The sequence below is a fragment of the Protopterus annectens genome, chromosome 1.part0 (genome assembly GCF_019279795.1).
Source record: "Protopterus annectens isolate FY-2018-M chromosome 1.part0, PAN1.0, whole genome shotgun sequence".
NCBI classification, from domain to species: Eukaryota; Metazoa; Chordata; order Ceratodontiformes; family Protopteridae; genus Protopterus; species Protopterus annectens.
The window spans coordinates 709,839,775-709,859,157 of record NC_056725.1 but is presented as its reverse complement, the minus strand read 5'-3'; the positions used below and the strand labels follow the sequence as shown (position 1 = coordinate 709,859,157).

Here is a 19,383-nt window from a genome sequence, read left to right as displayed (position 1 = left end):
TTCACAAAGGAGGTGCCTCCACCGACCCCGGAAACTACCGTCCCATCAGCTTGACAAGCCTGGTCTGCAAAGCTATGGAGAGGATCATAATGGAACTCATAAATAGAGACATATGGGACTTGCAGACTTTGGATCCAACCCAGTTTGGCTTTGTCAAGGGCAGATCATGCCTTTTAAACTTGGTTGACTTTTTTGAAACAGTCACCAAGGCCATTGACGAGGGCAAGGCAGTCCACACAGCCTACCTTGACCTGGCAAAGGCTTTCGACACAATACCTCACTCGGGAATCATTGAAAAACTCACCAGCTTAAATGTAAACCCATACGTCACAAGATGGGTTGCAAACTGGCTAAGTGACAGAACCCACAGGGTCAGAGTTGCTGGCGCCATGTCAGACTCCAAGCCTGTCACAAGTGGTGTCCCACAGGGCTCAGTCCTGGGCCCACTCTTGTTCGGCATCTACTTTTCAGAAGTACAAGCAAACACAGGAGGATTATGGCTGACAAAGTTTGCAGATGACTGCAAACTGGGCACCATAGTTGAAAACCCATCTGACACAGACATCCTTCAGAAGGGTCTCATAGAAATGGATAACTGGTGCCAGAGCCATGGCCTAAAGTTAAACGCCAAAAAATGCATAGTCATACCCTTCGGGAAAAACAAGGTTACCCCTAGTTACCATATAGGTGGCAATCCACTAAGCACAGAAGAGGTTATCAGGGATCTGGGGACCCAGGTTGACAGTAACCTTTCGTTTGACACACACGTTGCTAAAGTTGTTAGAAAGACCTTCTACATTGCCCACCTGATCACGAAGGGATTCACATCTAGATCAAGGGAGGTCATCGTTCCCCTGTACTCATCACTCATCAGACCAATGATTGAGTACAATGCCCCATTCGGAATGTATCTGACCCGACACCTGCAGCAATTGGAAAGGCCCCAAAAGTTCCTCACCAAAAGGATAAAGGGTCTCAAAAATATGTCTTATGCTGCCCGACTGAAGGAACTCCAGCTCTATTTAGTCGCTTACCGTCTGCTCAGAGGCGACCTGTGCCTGACATACAAGGCCATGTCCAACCCGGAATTAATGAACATGCTTCACCTCAAAAAATCTAAATCCATCAGAAGTACAAGGGCAAGAGACTTAAACCGCAACACGGCTATTAATAGGACGTGCTGGAGGGACAGATTCATTACCCAGAGACTCCCCATGCTGTGGAACAAAATCCCAGTACATGTGAGGCAGAGCACCTCGCTGGCTTTGTTCAATAGAAATCTTGACCAATGGATGGGAGATCGCAGGTATACCCCAGGGATAACCTCAGTGTCACTGCTTGACAGAGGCACAGCAAAATAATGGGCATAATATCCTTCAAACTAAAGGGGTGGCGAAAGCCACAAAACTCTGGGCTAGGCTTATAAATGCCCTAGGGCAGATAGCCTAGTATGAACCTATGAAGAGCCTCCATGAGAAGAGTACTGTGTGAATGAAGGCAACACCACCTTACTTGTTTTATATTCCATAAACATAAGTTGAAGTCTGCCCTAAATCTTGGCTTTGTGTATAGGATATACCATGTCAAGGTGTCTGCAAAACAGTTGTAATTGTTCTGTGTATTACTTTTTGAGCAAAGCATAACTGATACTGAACTTTAAACTTTAACATTACTCATCCAAGAAGTTGTACATTGCAACAGTGGTAAGTTTAGTTAGGGAACACAGATGCACGTGGACATCATTGTGAAAGGATGCAACTAAGTTGACAATTTTGTGCTGCACCAGATCAGAGAGTACAAGGCATCTGGGGAGAAGTTTGGGGAATGTCTTTGTTTCTAGAATGAGAAACTTTTATTTTGGTAGAGTATCCACATAAATTTGTTATCTTTAGTTTCTTCTGAAGCATTTCCTGTGATAGTATTCATGCTAATCTGATGGAGTTTATAGAGTAATGTTAAGTTGTCAATCTCGCCTTCATTCTTGCTGGATGGGTTCGGAGCCGATCCTCGCCTTCATTCTTGCTGGATGGGTTCGGAGCCGATCCTCGGCTCCGACTTGGCTTATACTAAAGCTCGAGAGCTATTTTTACCGGCTCAAGGTAACCCTGTATCCCACAATGCTAGGCGCTAACTACCCAGATCTCGTTTGCCACTTAGCTGCGAGGTTGCATTTTTGCTGGCTCTCTGATAAATTAAAAAAAAAAACAGCTTTTCGGGTAAGGTTTTTCCCTTTTATTTTCAGGGTTAGTGTTCGTTATTTCCCCTTTTCACCCTCTTAGAGTAACCCGCCTTATATAGCCCCCTCAGCCCTTCCTTCCCCTTATATAACTAGGCCTTAGGGCCAAGTTATTTTTTGGTTAATTTGTTAAAGTTAGTTTTAGTTTTAGTCTTAGTCTTTGGTGTGGTGAAGTGACTGAACTAGGTTTTTCTTTACTGTGGTGTGTGTGTGTGTGTGTGTGTGTGTGTGTGTGTGTGTGTGTGTGTGTGTGTGTGTGTGTGTGTGTGTGTGTGTGTGTGTGTGTGTTCCACCATTATGTCTAAGGAGTCCAAGGTCTCAGGCTTCAAGAAGTGTGACTCGTACTGTCAGAAAATGTCTCTGACAGACGGTCACACTTCTTGCTTGTATTGCCTAGGCCCTCTGCACCTGCAGGACTCTTGTTCCGTCTGCCATGCATTCAGTCCAAGAGTCCTGCAGGAACGCAGAAACAAATTGATTTTGAGAGTCTTATTGAAGCCTGAAGGCTCCCCGGCCAAGTCCTCATCGGGCAAGCCTTCTAAGCCCACTAAATCGTCGGCTCTGAGTTTAGAGCCTCCGACCAGTGGTGCTACTTCTGCTTCAGGATCGGCTCCCGCTGGAGCCGACACTTCAAAAACTCAGTCGGCTCCGATAGTTTTGTCGGAACCGACTTTGACTCGTAAGCGCTCCAGGTCCCCCTCTTTGGAGTCTGTCCATTCGGCTCAGAGGTCTGCTTTGCTTTCGGAGCGCAGTCACCGGTCCCATTCCTCTCGGTCTTCCAGGCTTTCGGACCATGAACTCGAGAGGGTGGTTAGCAGACTCCTTAAGTTGCAGGCACTGGCCCAGATGCTTCATAGCCCTTCTCAACAGACAGTGGCTATCCCCATTCCATCCTCGATTCCTCCTCCGACTCTTCCTCTGAGTTCGGAACCGGAGTTTGTGGGAGCCGAGACCGTCGACACGTCAGAGCCGATATCACCCATTTCGGCTCCGTTGTCGGCTCCAATTTCTTCTATGGTGCCATCCTTGGAGGGATCCGGACGCCGTGACTCCCTCGTTGGTTCCGAGGGGGCGAGTGGCATCGGACCCTTGTCCGACCCCGTTCTCCCTCTCGCAGCCTCGGCGCAGGTGAGTTCGGCTCCGACATCGGCCTCGGAGCCATCCCTCTCGGTGCCGGGTGGGGTCCTTATCTCTTCGGAGTGGGGACCTTCTTCTCTGCCTGATAGGGGTGCTTTCGAGGTCATAAGGAGTGTGCTGGCCCCTGTGCCTGCTCCTCAGTCAGCTCCCTCAGCTCCTCCGACTGTAGTGCCTGCTACGGTCTCTACCCATCCTCTCGACCCTGACCGCAGAGATCCTACGCCTCAGGGGCCCCCATTGGGAGCATCCTCCTCTTCTGAGGCCTCCCCTGATCCGTCAGGGGAGCCCCCTCGGAAGAGGAAATGTAAGAGGAAGCATCTGGACTCCCCTGAGTCCATCACATCTGATACCGACTTGGATGAGTCGGAAGGGTCCCCAAGATCCCCCTCTGAGGATGTCTCCTTCTCTGACATCCTTGAGATCCTCAAGCAGAGGGGGAACTGGTCTACCCTCAATCCTTCCGAGGACGAGTCGGTTTACCTAGAGGCATTTGGTTCTCGCCCTTCCACCTCCTGGGTGTCTCCGCCCTTTGACCCCCTTATGGAAGTGGTGGCCAGGAAGGCATGAATGGCCCCTGACTCGATGGAACCTACCCCGCGGAGGCCTTCAAAATTTATCACCGCCCCTGCTGATAAACAGTTTTTGACCAAGGGTGTCCCTGTTGATGCCATGGTGGTGGCAGCAGCCACTAAGAAGGAACTGGCTGATCCTTCGATACCTATCCATCCTCCTAATAAGGAATCTAGGACCATGGATAGGTACGGCAAGCGGATGTTTTCTTCAGCGACCTTTACCATGCGGTCGCTGAATTACTTATGTCATTTCACCCGTCTTCAAAGAGACTTGCTCAAAGAAATGGGTGACACTCTACAGGATCCAACAGCTGCGGGGTCTCAGGACAAAATCATCTCCCAGCTGGCAACCCTAAACTCGATCGTTAACTTCTCCATGCGGCTTATTTCTTATGTGGCCGATGGGGTGAGTAGGGCTGCAGGCACAGGTGTGGCCTTAAGACGACATGTCTAGATGCGGCTTTGTAACTTTGCTGACCCCTTTAAGGCGTCCTTCACCAACTCTCCCTTTGATGGTTCGGTGTTGTTTGGACCTCAAGTGAAGGATACTTTGACCAGATGCGAACAAGACGGCAAGACTCTCTCTGCCATGGGAGTCCGTTTTTCCACCCCATCCAGACCATACCCCAAAGGTCAGAAGGGTGGAAAAGTGTGGTTCCACAAACCACAGGGAGTCGCACCGGATGCACAAGGCGAGTTCCCCTCTAGAGGCGGGGGGGGACAACAATAGACACCGCCCCCAGGGGCAGAGGGGGTCCGCAGAATCAGGGTAGCAGAGAAGCTGTCTGGCCAACCCTTCCAGCATCCCTGAGAAGCTGCCCGACTGTCCACCTTCGGAGGCAGTTGGGGGAAGATTATCACTGTACCCAAAAGCCTGGCTTTCCCTTACCGAAGACACATGGGTACGGTCGATCATATGCGAGGGTTATAAAATTCCCTTTGTCCACACCCCAGAACAGCCAAACAGGCCCCTTCCAGATGTTCTACCCAGTCTAAGGGAACAAGCAGTATTAGAAATCTCAAAACTGCTAAGAAAAAGGGCCAACCAGCCAGTCCCAGCAGACCAGCAAGGATCCGGAATCTACTCCAAGTTCTTTTTAGTACCAAAAAAGACAGGGAACTGGAGACCAATTTTGGATCTCAGCAGACTGAACAAGTCTGTTCAAAGAACAAAGTTTCGGATGGTCACGCTACAGTCCATTCTACCCTTTTTGGGTCAGGACCATTGGATGTGCTCTATAGACCTTCGGGATGCGTACTACCACATCAAAATGCACAGGCGCTCCAGGAGGTTTGTCTGCTTCCGGCTGGGAGCCAGTCACTACCAGTTCAGGGCCCTGCCCTTTGGTCTCACTACAGCCCTTCGAGTGTTCACCAAATGCATGGCAGTGGTTACAGCTCATCTGAGGCGTCAAGGATTCCAGGTGTTTCCATATCTAGACGACTGGCTCCTTACCACCACCACCAGGCATCAACTTATTCAATCCAGAGATTACACCATTCAGATTTGTGAAAAGCTAGGTATCTCCATAAACTTTTAAAAGTCTGCCTTGTCACCTTGTCAGTCTGTTACCTTCATAGGTGCCATATTAGACACAGTCGAACTCTCTGCAAGACTGACGGCACAAAGAATCTCAGATATTCGCGGACATGTTCATATCCTGCTTCAAAACAACAAAATTCAGGCCAAGTTTGTACTGAAGACTTTAGGTCTCATGGCGGCTGCCATTATGTTACTTCCCTTAGCTCGCTTCCACATGCGACTCCTGCAATGGATGCTCTTCTCTCAGTGGTCCTTCCAGCAGCTCCTGATGTCACACTACATTTTGATAACCCAGTTTTGCAAGAAACGCCTGTCTTGGTGGATGGTCTCCCTTCAAGTGACTCAGGGCAGACCCTTCGTCCCCCCCCCCCGGTTGCTACAGTGACAACGGATGCCTCCCTGATCGGGTGGGGGGTGGGGGGGCATTTTCAGGGCAGGACGGTCCAGGGCACTTGGCAACCTTTCGAGTGCCACCTGCACATCAATGTCCTAGAGATGAGAGCAGTTCTTTTAGCTTTGCAAGCCCTTCAGGACTCTCTTCCCATTGGGACGATTGCAGTTCAGACGGACAATATGTTCGTAGTGTGGTACATCAACAAGCAGGGTGGAACCAAGTCCTATCCCTTATGTCGAGAAGCACTCAGACTTTGGCAGTGGGCGATCTCCTCTCAACGGTTTCTGATAGCAACGCATATCCCCGGGAAGTCCAACGTCATAGCGGACAGGCTGAGCAGAGCCATTCTCATGCCGCACGAGTGGTCTCTCAAGCAGTCAGTAGTGGAAAAAATTTTCAGAAAATGGGGTCAGCCTTGCTGCGATCTTTTCTCTACACCCCAGAACAGCAAATGCCACAAATTTTTCACTCTCTTCCCGGCCACCCCCCCCAGAGACGCTCTAGTCCACGATTGGCCCCGGGGTTTCCTGTACGCTTTTCCCCCCTTTCCATTAATCACTCAGTTGATTCAGAAAGCTACCGCCTTGAGATCCACAATGATCCTCATTGCTCCATACTGGCCTCGACAAATATGCTTTCTGTTCCTGCATCGTTACCTCTTGGAGCAGCCCTGGCATCTGGACCCAGTTCCAGATCTCTTGACCCATCAGTCGGGCAAGCTGCACCAATCCCTTCCCTCTCTCAACCTCAGAGCTTGGTTGCTCCACTTCCAACCTTAGCCAGGCTTCCCTTTATCTCCCATTCGGTACGTGACATCATTTTAGCGTCTCACAAATCTTCTACCAGGAGGATTTATGCCAGCAAATGGAAACGTTTTTCCTTCTGGGCAAAATCTAGGAACATAGACCCATTTGTGGCTCCTAGCCAATCGGTCTTAGATTTTTTGGCCGAACTCTTTCATTCAGGATCTTCTTCCTCCACTATCAGAGTCCAGTTAGCGGCCATTTCAAATTTTTATGTTGGCTTGTCAGACTCCTCCATTATGTCTCATAAACTTTGTAAAGCATTCCTTAAAGGTATCTTTTTACTTAAGCCCCCAGTTAGACATCCCCCACCGCAGTGGGATTTGAATCTAGTTTTAACCTCCTTGATTCTCCCTCCCTTTGAACCTGCGGCTTCCTTTTCCTTGAAGTTACTCTCATGGAAAACTTTGTTTCTAGTGGCCATAACCTCTGCGAGGAGAGTCTCAGAACTTCACGCCCTTTGCGTTCATCCTCCTTATCTGGTTTTCCATAAAGATAGAGTGTCCCTCAGAACTAACCCCTCCTTTTTACCCAAGATATCTTCTGAGGCAAATCTAAACCAGACTATCGATCTCCCAGTTTTCTTCCCTAATTAGTCTTAACAGAGAGGAACAAAAGTTGCATTTCGTGGATGTTCATCGCAACTCCGTTACTACCTGGATAGAACCAAGCAAATTAGGAAATCTGACCAGCTCTTCCTATCTTATGCTGAAGGGAAGAAAGGCCTTCCAGTTTCCAAAGTAACCCTTTCTAGATGGTTGGTGTCTGTCATCACTTTCAACTATGAACTGAGGCGTCAAAAGCTTCCTTCAAGACCTAGAGCCTTAGCTACGTCTATAGCCTTTCAGGACAGGTTGCCTTTAGATTCAATTTGTGTGGCAGCCACATGGGCCTCTCCCCATACCTTTATTTCTCATTACAAATTGGACATGGCCTCCAGAAGCCGAGCTAACTTTGGTTCCACCGTCCTCAAGAGTCTGTTCCAATGAGCCACCCAGGGTTGAGGTGCTAGGGATGCGGTCCCATCCAGCAAGAATGAAGGCGAAATTGACAACCTAACATTGAGAAGTCATGTACCTACCATAACGTTCCATGTTAGTTGTCTTCTTCTCGCCTTCTTTCTTGCGTCCCGCCCTTTAACCCCCTAGCCTGGACAGACCGATAGGATCCTTCGGAGCCTTCCTTTTTTGCCCAGTATGGTCTCCAGTGGTTATCCTTTTCTTAGGATGGCTATCTATGTGGGTATGCCATTCTTTCCTTTGTTCTGGGGGCAGAACTGTTATAGTGTTAGCTATCAAACGAGATCTGGGTAGTTAGCGCCTAGCATTGTGGGATACAGGGTTACCTCGAGCTGGTAAAAATAACTCTCGAGCTTTGGTATAAGCCGAGTCGGAGCTGAGGATCGGCTCCGAACCCATCCAGCAAAAAAGAAGGTGAGAAGAAGACAACTAACATGGAACGTTATGGTAGGTACATAACTTCTCATTATATAACTAGCAGTGATGTGCACTAGTGTGCATATTTTTGAAGTAAAAATGTGTTTGCTTCCAGGTATTGCTTTTGAGTAGTGGGTAGGTTGAGCAAGTTACTCTGTGCCACATGGAAGTTGTGGACATCAAATTCAGGTCAGCATGATGTAGCTTTTTTTGCAACAAATTCACTATGCATTGCTACCTACATTTCCTATGTTGTGATCTGCAGGTGAGACTTGGTGCCACTAATCATCTGGATAGAAAACTTATCCAAAGCTTGAATAGCTTCTATATTAAATTAGCAGATGATGAGCCATTATAAACTGACTAGATGTCATTTCAAAAGAATTCTGTCTACCATATTTTAATTTTATGTGCTTTTACTATTACACACAGGCAAATGTAGTGTTTGTTAGTTTACAATGTCTTACTGATTAGATGATCTTAAGCAGGAAGTAAAAACTGCATTTATAAGTTATGCATATTTTTCTTTTTAAGAAATCAGTCAGATTTCTCCATGGTCGACAAAGCTGTCCTCTAACTTGATTCCACAGTATGCTATTGCAGTTCTTCGATCAAACCTTTGGCCTGGAGCACATGCCTTTGCTACAGGAAAGTAAGTTCACGGTATTGTTGTTTCCAGTCTTAATATGAAGGCAAAGACTGTTACTCACTGTACTATGACTGCACTAACCTGTGATTTCATTTTTTCGGTAAATAATATCATCCGTCACTCATACCTATTTTACCTGAGGACACTGAGTTTGAACTATATTAATTAAACGTGTGCTGCTCAGCTGCTTCATCCAATTAATACATAAGAGCTATCACCTTGCCTTTCACTCCATTAAGTTTACTTACCTAGCTTTTTAAATTAATCTGTTCTCTTCCTTCTGTCTTCTTGGATAAGATCTGTTTCTGTTACTTTGTAAATTTGATTGGCTTTTGTAGCTGAGCTTGAGTCTTCCGGATCCTATAAGAGGTCAGCAGCCCAAAAGATAAAGAGACATTCATCACTGATGGGTTTGATTCTGAGCCCTTGGAAGCGAGTCGGGCAAATACCAAGCTCGCATATACCAAAAACTCGCGAGCTAAGCTGCTACCCACAATGCCCTTCTCCCATTTACCTTAGATCTCATTTCTAGCATAGCCATATAGCAGCGTTTCACTGAGCTCTCTAGCTAAGTGTCAAAGTGTATAAATATTTGTGTATTTTTGAACCTTTTTTTTCCTAATCTAACTCGTTTTGTACCTCTTTATCTATCTAGCTCTACCCATCTGGTATTTCTTATACCATCGTTGGTATGTCGTCTCCTACCCTTGTGATACCGTTTGATACTATCATTGGTGTCTTCCTTTTCTGCTTTCTTTTTCTCACTTTCTAAACAGTACTTTGTTTGTTTTTGTGTGTATGGATATCTCTGAGAAAAAAGGGACTTCGGGGTTTAGACATTGTACCTCCTGCAGTGGCAGACTCCCTAACAGTGACTCGCACAATGATTGTGTGTATTGTCTGGGGGTTTCTCACCTCTCTGTAAAACCTCCTTGCCAGATTTGCCAAGTTTTAGTCAGCTACGACGTTCTTGGTAGGAACCCACTCCTTGGCGCTGACAGTGACCCTCACTGAGGCTTCAAGGCCATCCCTTTGGGTTTTGGTGCCATCAAAACCGTCCCTTTTTCAGTCTCATGGTTGGGGGGTGAAACCCTCGGTTCTGAGCATGGTTCCAAGTTTTGTATTGGTTCCATCCTTGGATCCGGGGGCAACTTCTGCCCCGATCTTGCTTGAGGCTCCATCCCCGGGAGTGAGTCTGATGGATCGGGGTGTGACCACGGTTTCTGAGATTGTCCTACTCGGTTCCAGGCTCCTATTCCTCTTCGGGCAGGCCTGCTTTCCCGGTGATGGAGAGGATGCTTGCTTCTGGAAGCACTCCTCCTATGTCGGATCTTCCCCCTGCTCCCTCTGAGCTACAGCTACCATGGGCCACCCCCCACCCCCCCAGGACACCGAGAGCAGAAGCCTCAGAAAACCCCAGGTCAGGGCATTCTTCCTTCTGAGTCTTCTTCAGACATCCCCACTGAAGAACCTCCTCGGAAGAAGGCATGTAAGAAGAAACACTTTGACTCCCCGGAGGAGTCTCTTGTCTGTAGATGCTGTGGTGGAGGCAATGGCCACTAAAAAGGACCTTGTGGAGGAAAGTCTTACTGTTCACCCACCCAGCAGAGAATCCCGGGCTGTGGACAGACTAGGGAAGTGAGTTTTTGCTTCAGTGACCTTTGCAGTCAGGTCTCTGAACTACTTGGCACATTTCACGAGGCTCCAAAGGGATCTGATTTCTGAACTTTCTGGAGCCCTCACGGGTCACATTTCTGATGGGGCATGAGATAAGGTTGCCTCTCAACTTGCCACCCTTGAGTCTATCTCCAACTTGTCCATGAAGTTGCTCTTCCATGCAACCAAAGGGGCATCTAGAGCTGCAGGTGCAGGCATAGTCATGAGGCGTCATGCCTGGATGCGCATCTCTGACCTCGCGGACTCCTTCAAGTCCTCCTTTTTGAATGCCCCTATTGAACCATCTTCCTTGTTTGGTTTGAAAGTAAAGGACACATTGGCCAGGTACGAGCAGGATGGAAAGACCTTGTCTGCCATTGGCCTACGTTTTTCCAAGCCCCAACGTTCTTTTTCCAGTAACCAGAGGAGTGGGAAAATCTGGCACAAAAAGTCTCAAGGTTCTTTCTGCAATGCACATGGTGAGGATTCTCCCAGAGCCAGAGGGGGTTACAATGGCAGAAGATGCCCCTTTAGGGGCAGAGGGGATCCCTGAAATCAAGACTCCAGGGATTCTTTCTCCAGACGGTCTTATCAGCACTCCTGAACCATTGTCCGATTGCTTTACTCTGGAAGCAATCAGGCTCATTTTTCTCTGCACCAGACTGCCTGGTGTTCTATTACAAAAGATCGCTGGGTGCAGAGAATCATCTCCAGAGGCTATTACATTTGTCTAACATCACGTCCAAAACTTTCAAAACACCTTCCCAATGTTCCACCCAGTCAAAGGGAAGAAGTGGCTTCAGAGATAAAAAAGCTGTGTCAAAAAAGAGTCATCCAACCAGTCCCCCCAGACCAGTGCGGATCAGGTTTTTACTCGAGATTCTTTTTGGTGCCAAAAAAGACAGGGAACTGGAGACCCATTGTGGAGCTCAGCCTTCTAAACAAGTCAGTCATTCAAACCAAATTCCACATGGTCAGTATTCAAGTCCATGCTCCCTTTTTTACAAGAGGATGTTTGGATGTGCTCGATAGACCTCCGGGATGTGTATTACCACATCAAAATGGACAAATGCTGCAGGAGTCTCCTCCACTTCAGGCTAGGAGTCAGTCATTAACAGTTCAGTGCCCTGCCATTTGGTCTCTCGACAGCCCCCAGAGTGCTCACAAAATGTCTAGCAGTGGTGACAGCTCATCTGAGACCTCAGAGATTCCAGGTGTTTCAATATTTAAACGATTGGCTCCTCTCTGCTTCCCACCAAGCTTCTCCTGACCATAGCCCTCCATTACACACACTCATTGGTGGAGTCTTTAGGCATCACAATCCACTGGGAGAAATCCAATCTACAATCTACCCAACAAGTGGAATTTATAGGGGCAGTTTTCAATAATCGAACATGCCTGATATCTCTACCAGCTCTCAGGTTTCAGAGATTAAGATTGCAAGTACAAGTGATACTCTGCCGAAGAAAGGTGTCAGCAAGGAAAGTTCTCCAGGCTCTGGGGTCTATGGCTGTGGCCATTCTGATTGTTCCTCTGGCAAGATTACACATGAGACTGTTACAATGGCTTCTTTTGTCCCAATGGTTGGCAAACCTTCACCCCCTAAACTCACAGATCCTCATTACCAACTCTAGCAAGCAAGATCTTCTCTGGTGGATGAGGCCAGACCAAAAACTTTGGTGTCGTCCCTTCCAGATCCCTCAACCCAATGCCACGGTGACCACGGACACTTCCCTTATAGGGTGGTGGGGGCCATTTTCAGGAAAAGACAGTCCAAGGCACATGGTCCAACTTGCATATCAATGTTCTGGAGTTGAGAGTGGTGCTGTTAGCTTTGCAGGCATTACATCCGCTCCTTCTATTGAGAATGATTGTGATTCATTCGGACAATATGTAAGTAGTCTGGTACATAAACAAATAAGGAGGGACCAAATCCTACCCCTGTGTCAAGAGGCCATGAGAATTTGGCACTGGGCGATAGCTTCCAACCGCTTTCTTATAGCAATGCATATCCCGGGGAGCTCCAACGTGATTGCGGACAGGATGAGCAGATGCAGTCTCCTTCCACACGAGTGGTCTCTCAATCCAAACATGATGGCTGAAATTTTCAGCCGGTGGGGCCAGCCTTGCTGTGATCTCTTTGCTTCCCCCTTGAACAACAAATGCAGCAGCTTCTTTGCACTTTTCCCCCGAGAGATGCTTTGACTCACGTTTGGCCATGGGTCTCCTCTATGCTTATTCTCCAATTCCCTTGATACCTATATTTTTAAAGAAAGCAATTCGGTTGAGATGCAAGGTGATCCTCATTGCCCCATTCTGGCCTCATCAAGTGTGGTTCCCCTTCCTCCGGCCTCACTTGTTGCAACCTCCATAGATCCGGGGCACTTGTCTGGACAATCTCTCACCCTCAAGGGTTGACTCTCCCGAATCTGTCCACTCTCATGCTGACAGCTTGGTTTCTCCATTTCCATTAGTTGCCAGGCAGGATATCCTCTCCTCATCTGTTCACGATATTATTCTGGCCTCCCATAAGCCATCCACCAGAAAACTCTACAGAGATAAGTGGAATGGATTCACTCTGTAGTCTAAAGAACAGATAGTAGACCCCCTCTCAGCTCCTGTATCTGTTATACTTCAATACCATTCAGATTGTTTTGAGAATGGAGCATCAGCTTCTACCATCAGAGTCCACTTAGCAGCTATTTCCAATTTTCATAACTGTCTAGATGGCATTCATAGGTAGGTACCAGGCTATCAGCCCAAGGGCCTACGTAAGCCTAGCCAGCAAGGTTCCATAGCATATGCCACCCAAGAAAATTATTTTCCTGTGCTACTGTCCAGCAGAGACACAGAAGTGATCCCCGGGGTGTATTTCCTATTTCCCATCCACTCATCAAGATTTTTCTTGAAGAGTGCTAATGAAGAACTTTGCTTGACATAGATGGGTAGCTTGTTCCAGAGTATAGGAAGTCTCTGGGACAGGAATCTATCCCTCCAGTGTGTCCTGTTTATTGTGGTGACAAGGTTTAGGTCCCTAGAGCATGTAGCTCGGAGGGATTGGGATTTCTTTAGGTGTAGCATGTCCCCACAGCTCTGGGTTTGACATAGCTTTATATGTTAGGCAGAGATCACCTCGGAGTAGGCGATGTGCTACGGAATAAAGCTGGGGTTTTTTGAGGTGGTCAGTGTAGGGCATTTGTTTGAGGCCAGTAATCCTCTTTGTGAGGTACTTCTGTGGCATTTCCAGCTGCTGCAGATGTCTTGTGAGGTACATTCCAAAAGGGGCGTTGTATTCTATAATGGGTCTCATGAGTGATGAGTAGAGGGAAACAATTACCTCTTTTTTTCTGGATGAGAACCCTTTTATGATGAGGTGTGCCACATAGAAGGACTTCCTGACTACTGTGGCGATGTGACTATCAAAGGAGAGACTACTGTCCACCTGGGTCCCAAGGTCTCTTATCACGCATTCTGTGTTAAGTAGATTGCTGCCTATGTGGTAGTTCATGGGTACAGAGTTTTTACCAAAGGGGATGACACTGCACTTTTTGGCATTGAGCTCGAGGCCATGGCTCTGACACCAGGCATCTGTCTCAGTGAGGCCCTTCTGTAGGATGTCCACATCATTTGGGGACATGACTATGGCTCCTAGTTTGCAGTCATCTGCAAACTTAGTTAGCCAGAGGCCTTCTGTGTTAGCCTGTACTTCAGAGAAGTAGATACCAAACAGGAGAGGTCCCAGGACAGAACCCTGTGGTACTCCACTTGCCACTGCTTTGAGGTCAGATTTGGAGTCTGCAACTTTTACAATGTGGGTTCTGTCAGTGAGCCATTTGGCAACCCATCTTGTGACGTAGGGATTTATACCTAGTTTAGTGAGTTTAGCTATAATTCCAGAATGGGGGATGGTGTCGAAAGCCTTGGCGAGGTCAAGATAGGCTGTGTGAACCACCTTACCCTCATCCACAGCTTTGGTGACTGTCTCAAAGAAGTTGATCAGGTTCAGGAGGCATGATCTGCCTTTCACAAACCCAAACTGGGTGGGATCCAGAGTTTGGAGGTTACCAATGGTTTTGTGTATGAGTTCCATGATGATACGTTCCATGGCCTTGCAGACCAGGCTCGTCAGGCTAATAGGTCGATAGTTCCTGGGATCAGTGGTAGCTCCCCATTTGTGGAGTGGGATAACTGTTGCTGTGTGCCATTCAGTGGACAGAAAGCCTGATGCAAGGCTATTATTGAACATGGTGCTTAAGTGGGGAGCCAGTTCGTTCTGAAGTTTGTGTAAAACGCAACATTCCACTTATCTCTATCCGCATATGCAAGACCTTTCTCAAAGGAGTTTTTCATAGCAGACCCCCAATCATGCGGCCTTTAGAGGCATGGAATCTTTCTCTGGTATTACAGTCTCTCTCTTTACCTCCTTTTGAGCCTGCTGCAAAATGTGACCTTAAATTTCTATCATGGAAATCTCTATTTTTGGTGGCTGTCACATCATCTAGACGGCTATCAGAGTTACGGGTCTATATTAGAACACCAAACATTCAAAATGTCGAGTGTTCTAATATCGAACCCTATGAATCGAAAATTGAAAACATCGAACATTAAGAACAGCAAATTTTTTTCTAGGGAAAAAATTTGCTGTTCCAAAACACATACACACAACACAAGTACACCAAACAAACAGCAATCCACAAACACACACATACCTAAACTCTTACACCTAACCCTACACTAAACTATACATACACCACTAACTATCTAGTTACCTTAACCCAAACCCTAACGTCCGTCACTATCGCACAGTCACCTCACCTGCGTCCTAACCCTAACTCACCTACCTTGCCCTAACCCTCATGTCCACACAATCACACACTTACCTGAACCCGACCCGTAGCTTTCCACCACAGCGCTGAAAATACCAAAGCAACAGAAACGGACAACCAAATTCTTTCTCTAGGAAAAAATTTTGTTTTCTGTTTCTTCGATATTTTCAGCGTTCGCTGAAAATGGGTCGATATTAGAACACTCGAAATTTTGAACGTTCGGTGTTCTAATATAGACCCCAGATTTATAAGTCTTATGCATCAAGAGTCCATATTTAATCTTTCAATAAGACAGAGTATCTCTTCTTACTAATCCAGCTTTTCTCCCCAAAGTGATTTCTGATTTCTCTGTGAACCAGTCCATTGAACTCCCAGTGTTTTTCCCAAATTATTCCAATAAAGGCGAATACTGTGTACATTCATTGGATGTACATAGATAATTACGTTTTTACTTGGATAGAACTAAATCTATCAGCAAGTCATATCAACTTTTTATCTCCTTTTCTGGACCAAAAATGGGTTGTGCCGTATCAAAATGACTCGGAGATTGTATTGCCTTTTCATACTCACAAGCAAATGAGCCCATACCTGCCAATATCAAGGCACATTCAATGACAGCCATAGCAACTTCCATTGCTTTTCACTTCAGAGCCTCCATAGATGACATTTGTGCAGCAGCCATTTGGGCTAAACCTCACACCTTCATCAAGCATTACAAATTGGACATGGTCTCCAGGGGAAGAGCGGCCTTTGGCTCAATGGTACTCAGGAATGTTCTTCCATATGGGCCACCCAGGTTTTCAAGTAGCTTGGGATTCTGTCCCATCAGCGATGAATGGGAAAAAGATTAACAACATCAAATAAAGAAGTTACGTCTTACCATAACGTTCCATCTGTGTTGTTGATCTTCTTCCATTCATCACGTCCCACCCTCCATCCCCCACCAAAGGCTCCTGATGGATCTTATGGGTCCTTGTGGTGTTTTCAGGTTTTTTTGTGCAGAAATGGCCTCTGCTTTTTATTTCTATATGTTTCATGCAAACTCGATCTGAGGTGAATGGGAGAAGGGCATTGTGGGTAGCAGCATAGCTCGAGAGTTTTTGGTGTATACGAGCTTGGTATTTGGCTGACTCGGTTCCGAGGGCTCGGAACCAAACCCATCAGTGATGAATGGAAGAAGATCAACAACACAGATGGAACGTTATGGTAAGACATAACTTCTTTTTCTTTGCAGAACCATTTTAAAAATGACATTAATAAAAAGTATAGACTTTTGTGAACCATTCTGAGTGTAGCCACTTTGTTAGTGAAACTGAACAACAGAAATTCAATTTTGATGTTTAATAACAAAAAATATAATTACTGGCGTCTGTAAACCACATGCTTATAGATACTTTAACAATGATGACATGATTTACTAGCCCCACTGTTAAGTCTAGACATGTTTTCAAACTGTGCACGAACCAAAAAAGAAAAGATGAACTGAAGATAATTTTTTTTAAAAATTATGCAATTAGTTATTTTCGTTTTATAGATGATCTTGTTTTTATTTGTAAAGGTGGGATATCTTATGTTGGTCAGTTTATAGAAGTTATGCAACATAATAGGTTTGGACTTTCCTTTGACGCCATACAGGTGGGTAAAGATATAACGTTTTTAGACATACATCTGATTTTGGAGGACAGTAATACTTTACGTACGTCTGTGCATAGAAAATTTGCTGACAGTAATCAGTATTTGATGGGGACTAGCTGTCATCCATTTCATACTTTGGTCTCCTTACCCTATGGGGAATGTATGAGACTTAGATGGCTATGTAATACTGACACAGACTTCTTTAAATAAATTAGTGTGACTACTGAGATGTTTAGATTGAGTGGCTATAGTGAAGCTAGTATTGAAACAGCTATAGATAAGGTTATTAATGAACAACATAAAGTTGGTACTTATAAGTATGGAAGTAAGGGGTATAAGTTAGATGTTAGAAATCAAGAGAAAAGACTAGATGTTCTTCATCTCACATTGCTGCAGTCCTTACATATGGGTAGTCCGCTGTCCTCGGTCGGCCCGAATATCAAAGTATTAGGCTGACGTCGGTTAAGGCGCTTAAGACTGACATCAGGACGTCAGGGTACAAATGCGCATGACCGACGTCATATCCTCAGTCTTTTTTGCCGCATGGTCCGATGCAGAATCAGCGTTGCAAGTGCCGTTCGGCGTTCTGAAATTTTTCGAATTCGGAGTTTCAGACCGAGTCAAAGTTGGCTAAGTACCCCGTTGGGGAATATTTTAGTTTTTTCTTGCCTCAGTGGTTTACCGGATGTCAGAAAAAGTGAATAACTGTATTTCTTGTGGGAAGCAGATACCGCATAGGGATTATCATACTTTGTGTATTCCTTGTTTGGGGCCTGAGCACGACGTTGTTGGGTGTCGCTTTTGTGCTAGGTTCAATAAGCGCACTATTAAGCGAAGGTTAGATTGTGCTAGGTTGGTCTTCGGGAAGCGGTGCAATTATAATATGCCGTCGGATTCTCTGACGCCTGCTTCTTCGAAGAAGTGCAAAGACAAAGCAGCTAAACCCAGGCAAGAAGAGTCGTCCGTACCGGACGCCGGTTCTTTAGAGGCGTCAGTGGAACCGGTGGTTCCGCCGGAGGCTTCTCTGGAGTCCCAGGGGGAGACTTTGATATTGCAGGATGTGGCCTCTCAGGAGGCAGGTCAGGCTGAAGGGGCTTCTCAGGTTACTGTACTCCCCTCCCTTCCTAGGGTGGTTAGGCCCTCTCCTTCTGTTTCCAAGGCTTCTCCCAGAGGCAGGCCAGGTTTGGCTTCTGTTGGTGTCACTCCTAGTTCAACAGGATCTGTGCCCAAGAAGCACATGCTTAAAATGGCAGAAGATTTAATTACTTTGATTAGAGGTTCTTTGCCCCCTCCTGATAAAAGGCCTAGGGTGGAACCAGAGTTGGGGAGTTTTGAGCAGGCTTCGGATGTTTCAGAGTCTTCGGCTGAAGACTTGCAGGAGTACTCTCCTTATTCTGATTCTGATGCAGATGATTCGACTCCTTCTGCTTCTCCTCCAGAGGATTTTTCTTTTCCAGAGACTCTTCATTCCATGAGGGAACATTTTAAGTGGGAAGGTCAGGACTTCTCTGATTCCAGGAAAAGGCTTAGGGAATTTTGCTTTTACCCCAGCATAGGCCCTTGGCTATACCTCCTGTTCTGGATGTTGTGGAAGATGTGTTTGCAGAGGCTTCACTTAATCCTGATGCTTTGCCTCCTGCTCCTGTTAAACCGGATAGGTATTACAGGGTGCCTGAGGCTCATAAATATCTTTATAAGAGTCCTAGGGCGGACCCAGAAACTGTTAGTCAGGGACCTAAGGGTGTCAAGGCCTCTGTTGTAAAAAAATCCGGTTCCTCCAGATAAAGAGGCCAGAGCTTTGGATAGATGGGGAAAGAAAGTCTATACTTCTTCCACCTTAGCTATGAGGGCTTTGAATTGCCAGTTTCACATGTTGAAATATCAAAACTATCTTCTTTCTCAATTGAAGTCTAAGGTAGATGCTCTGGCGGAAGGCATTGAGTGTAAAGAATTACAAGATTTGGTGCATGTCTCTGAACAGGTGGGTAAGCATTCTTTACAATGTGGTTTTGATGCTGTACAGGCCTCGTCTAGGGTGGCTGCCACTGGTTCAGTGCTTGAGGCACGCCTGGCTGAGGGATCAGAATTTATCTGACCATGTTAAGACAAGGATTTTGGATGCTCCTTTACAGTCTGATGTGTTGTTTGGTTCACCTGTGGAGTCAGTCTTGAAGAAAATGGAAGACAAGGCTAAGTCTATGCAGGCTGTTAAAGATTTTTTGCAAGTTCAGCCTCCAAGTTTAGTAGGAATTGGCCTGCTAAGGGGTGGACGTATCCTTCTTATGATTCTCAGTCTAGGGGTAGATCTAGACGTGGTAGGGGCAGAGCTCAGAGTTCCTTCAGACCTAGAATGGGGAGTTCACCGGCACAGTCTTCGGGTGAGGGCAGGGGCCAGTCCTTTCGTAAACAGGCCCAATGACCTACCTTTTCAGCTGCCAGATCCTTCTTGCCTGGCAGCACCTTTGGGAGGAAGGTTGGCACTCTTCAAGGAAAATT

General features: G+C 46.4%; 1 protein-coding gene across 1 annotated transcript in view; it reads left to right on the top strand.

Annotated features, from left to right (window-relative positions):
• LOC122794241 (radial spoke head protein 6 homolog A-like) overlaps positions 1–19,383 on the top strand; it is a 673,939-nt gene that overhangs the window by 635,289 nt on the left and 19,267 nt on the right. Inside the window, exon 5 of the mRNA XM_044062483.1 lies at positions 8,656–8,773. Within this exon, the coding sequence (XP_043918418.1) occupies positions 8,656–8,773 (118 nt within the window). The remainder of the gene's footprint in view (positions 1–8,655; positions 8,774–19,383) is intronic.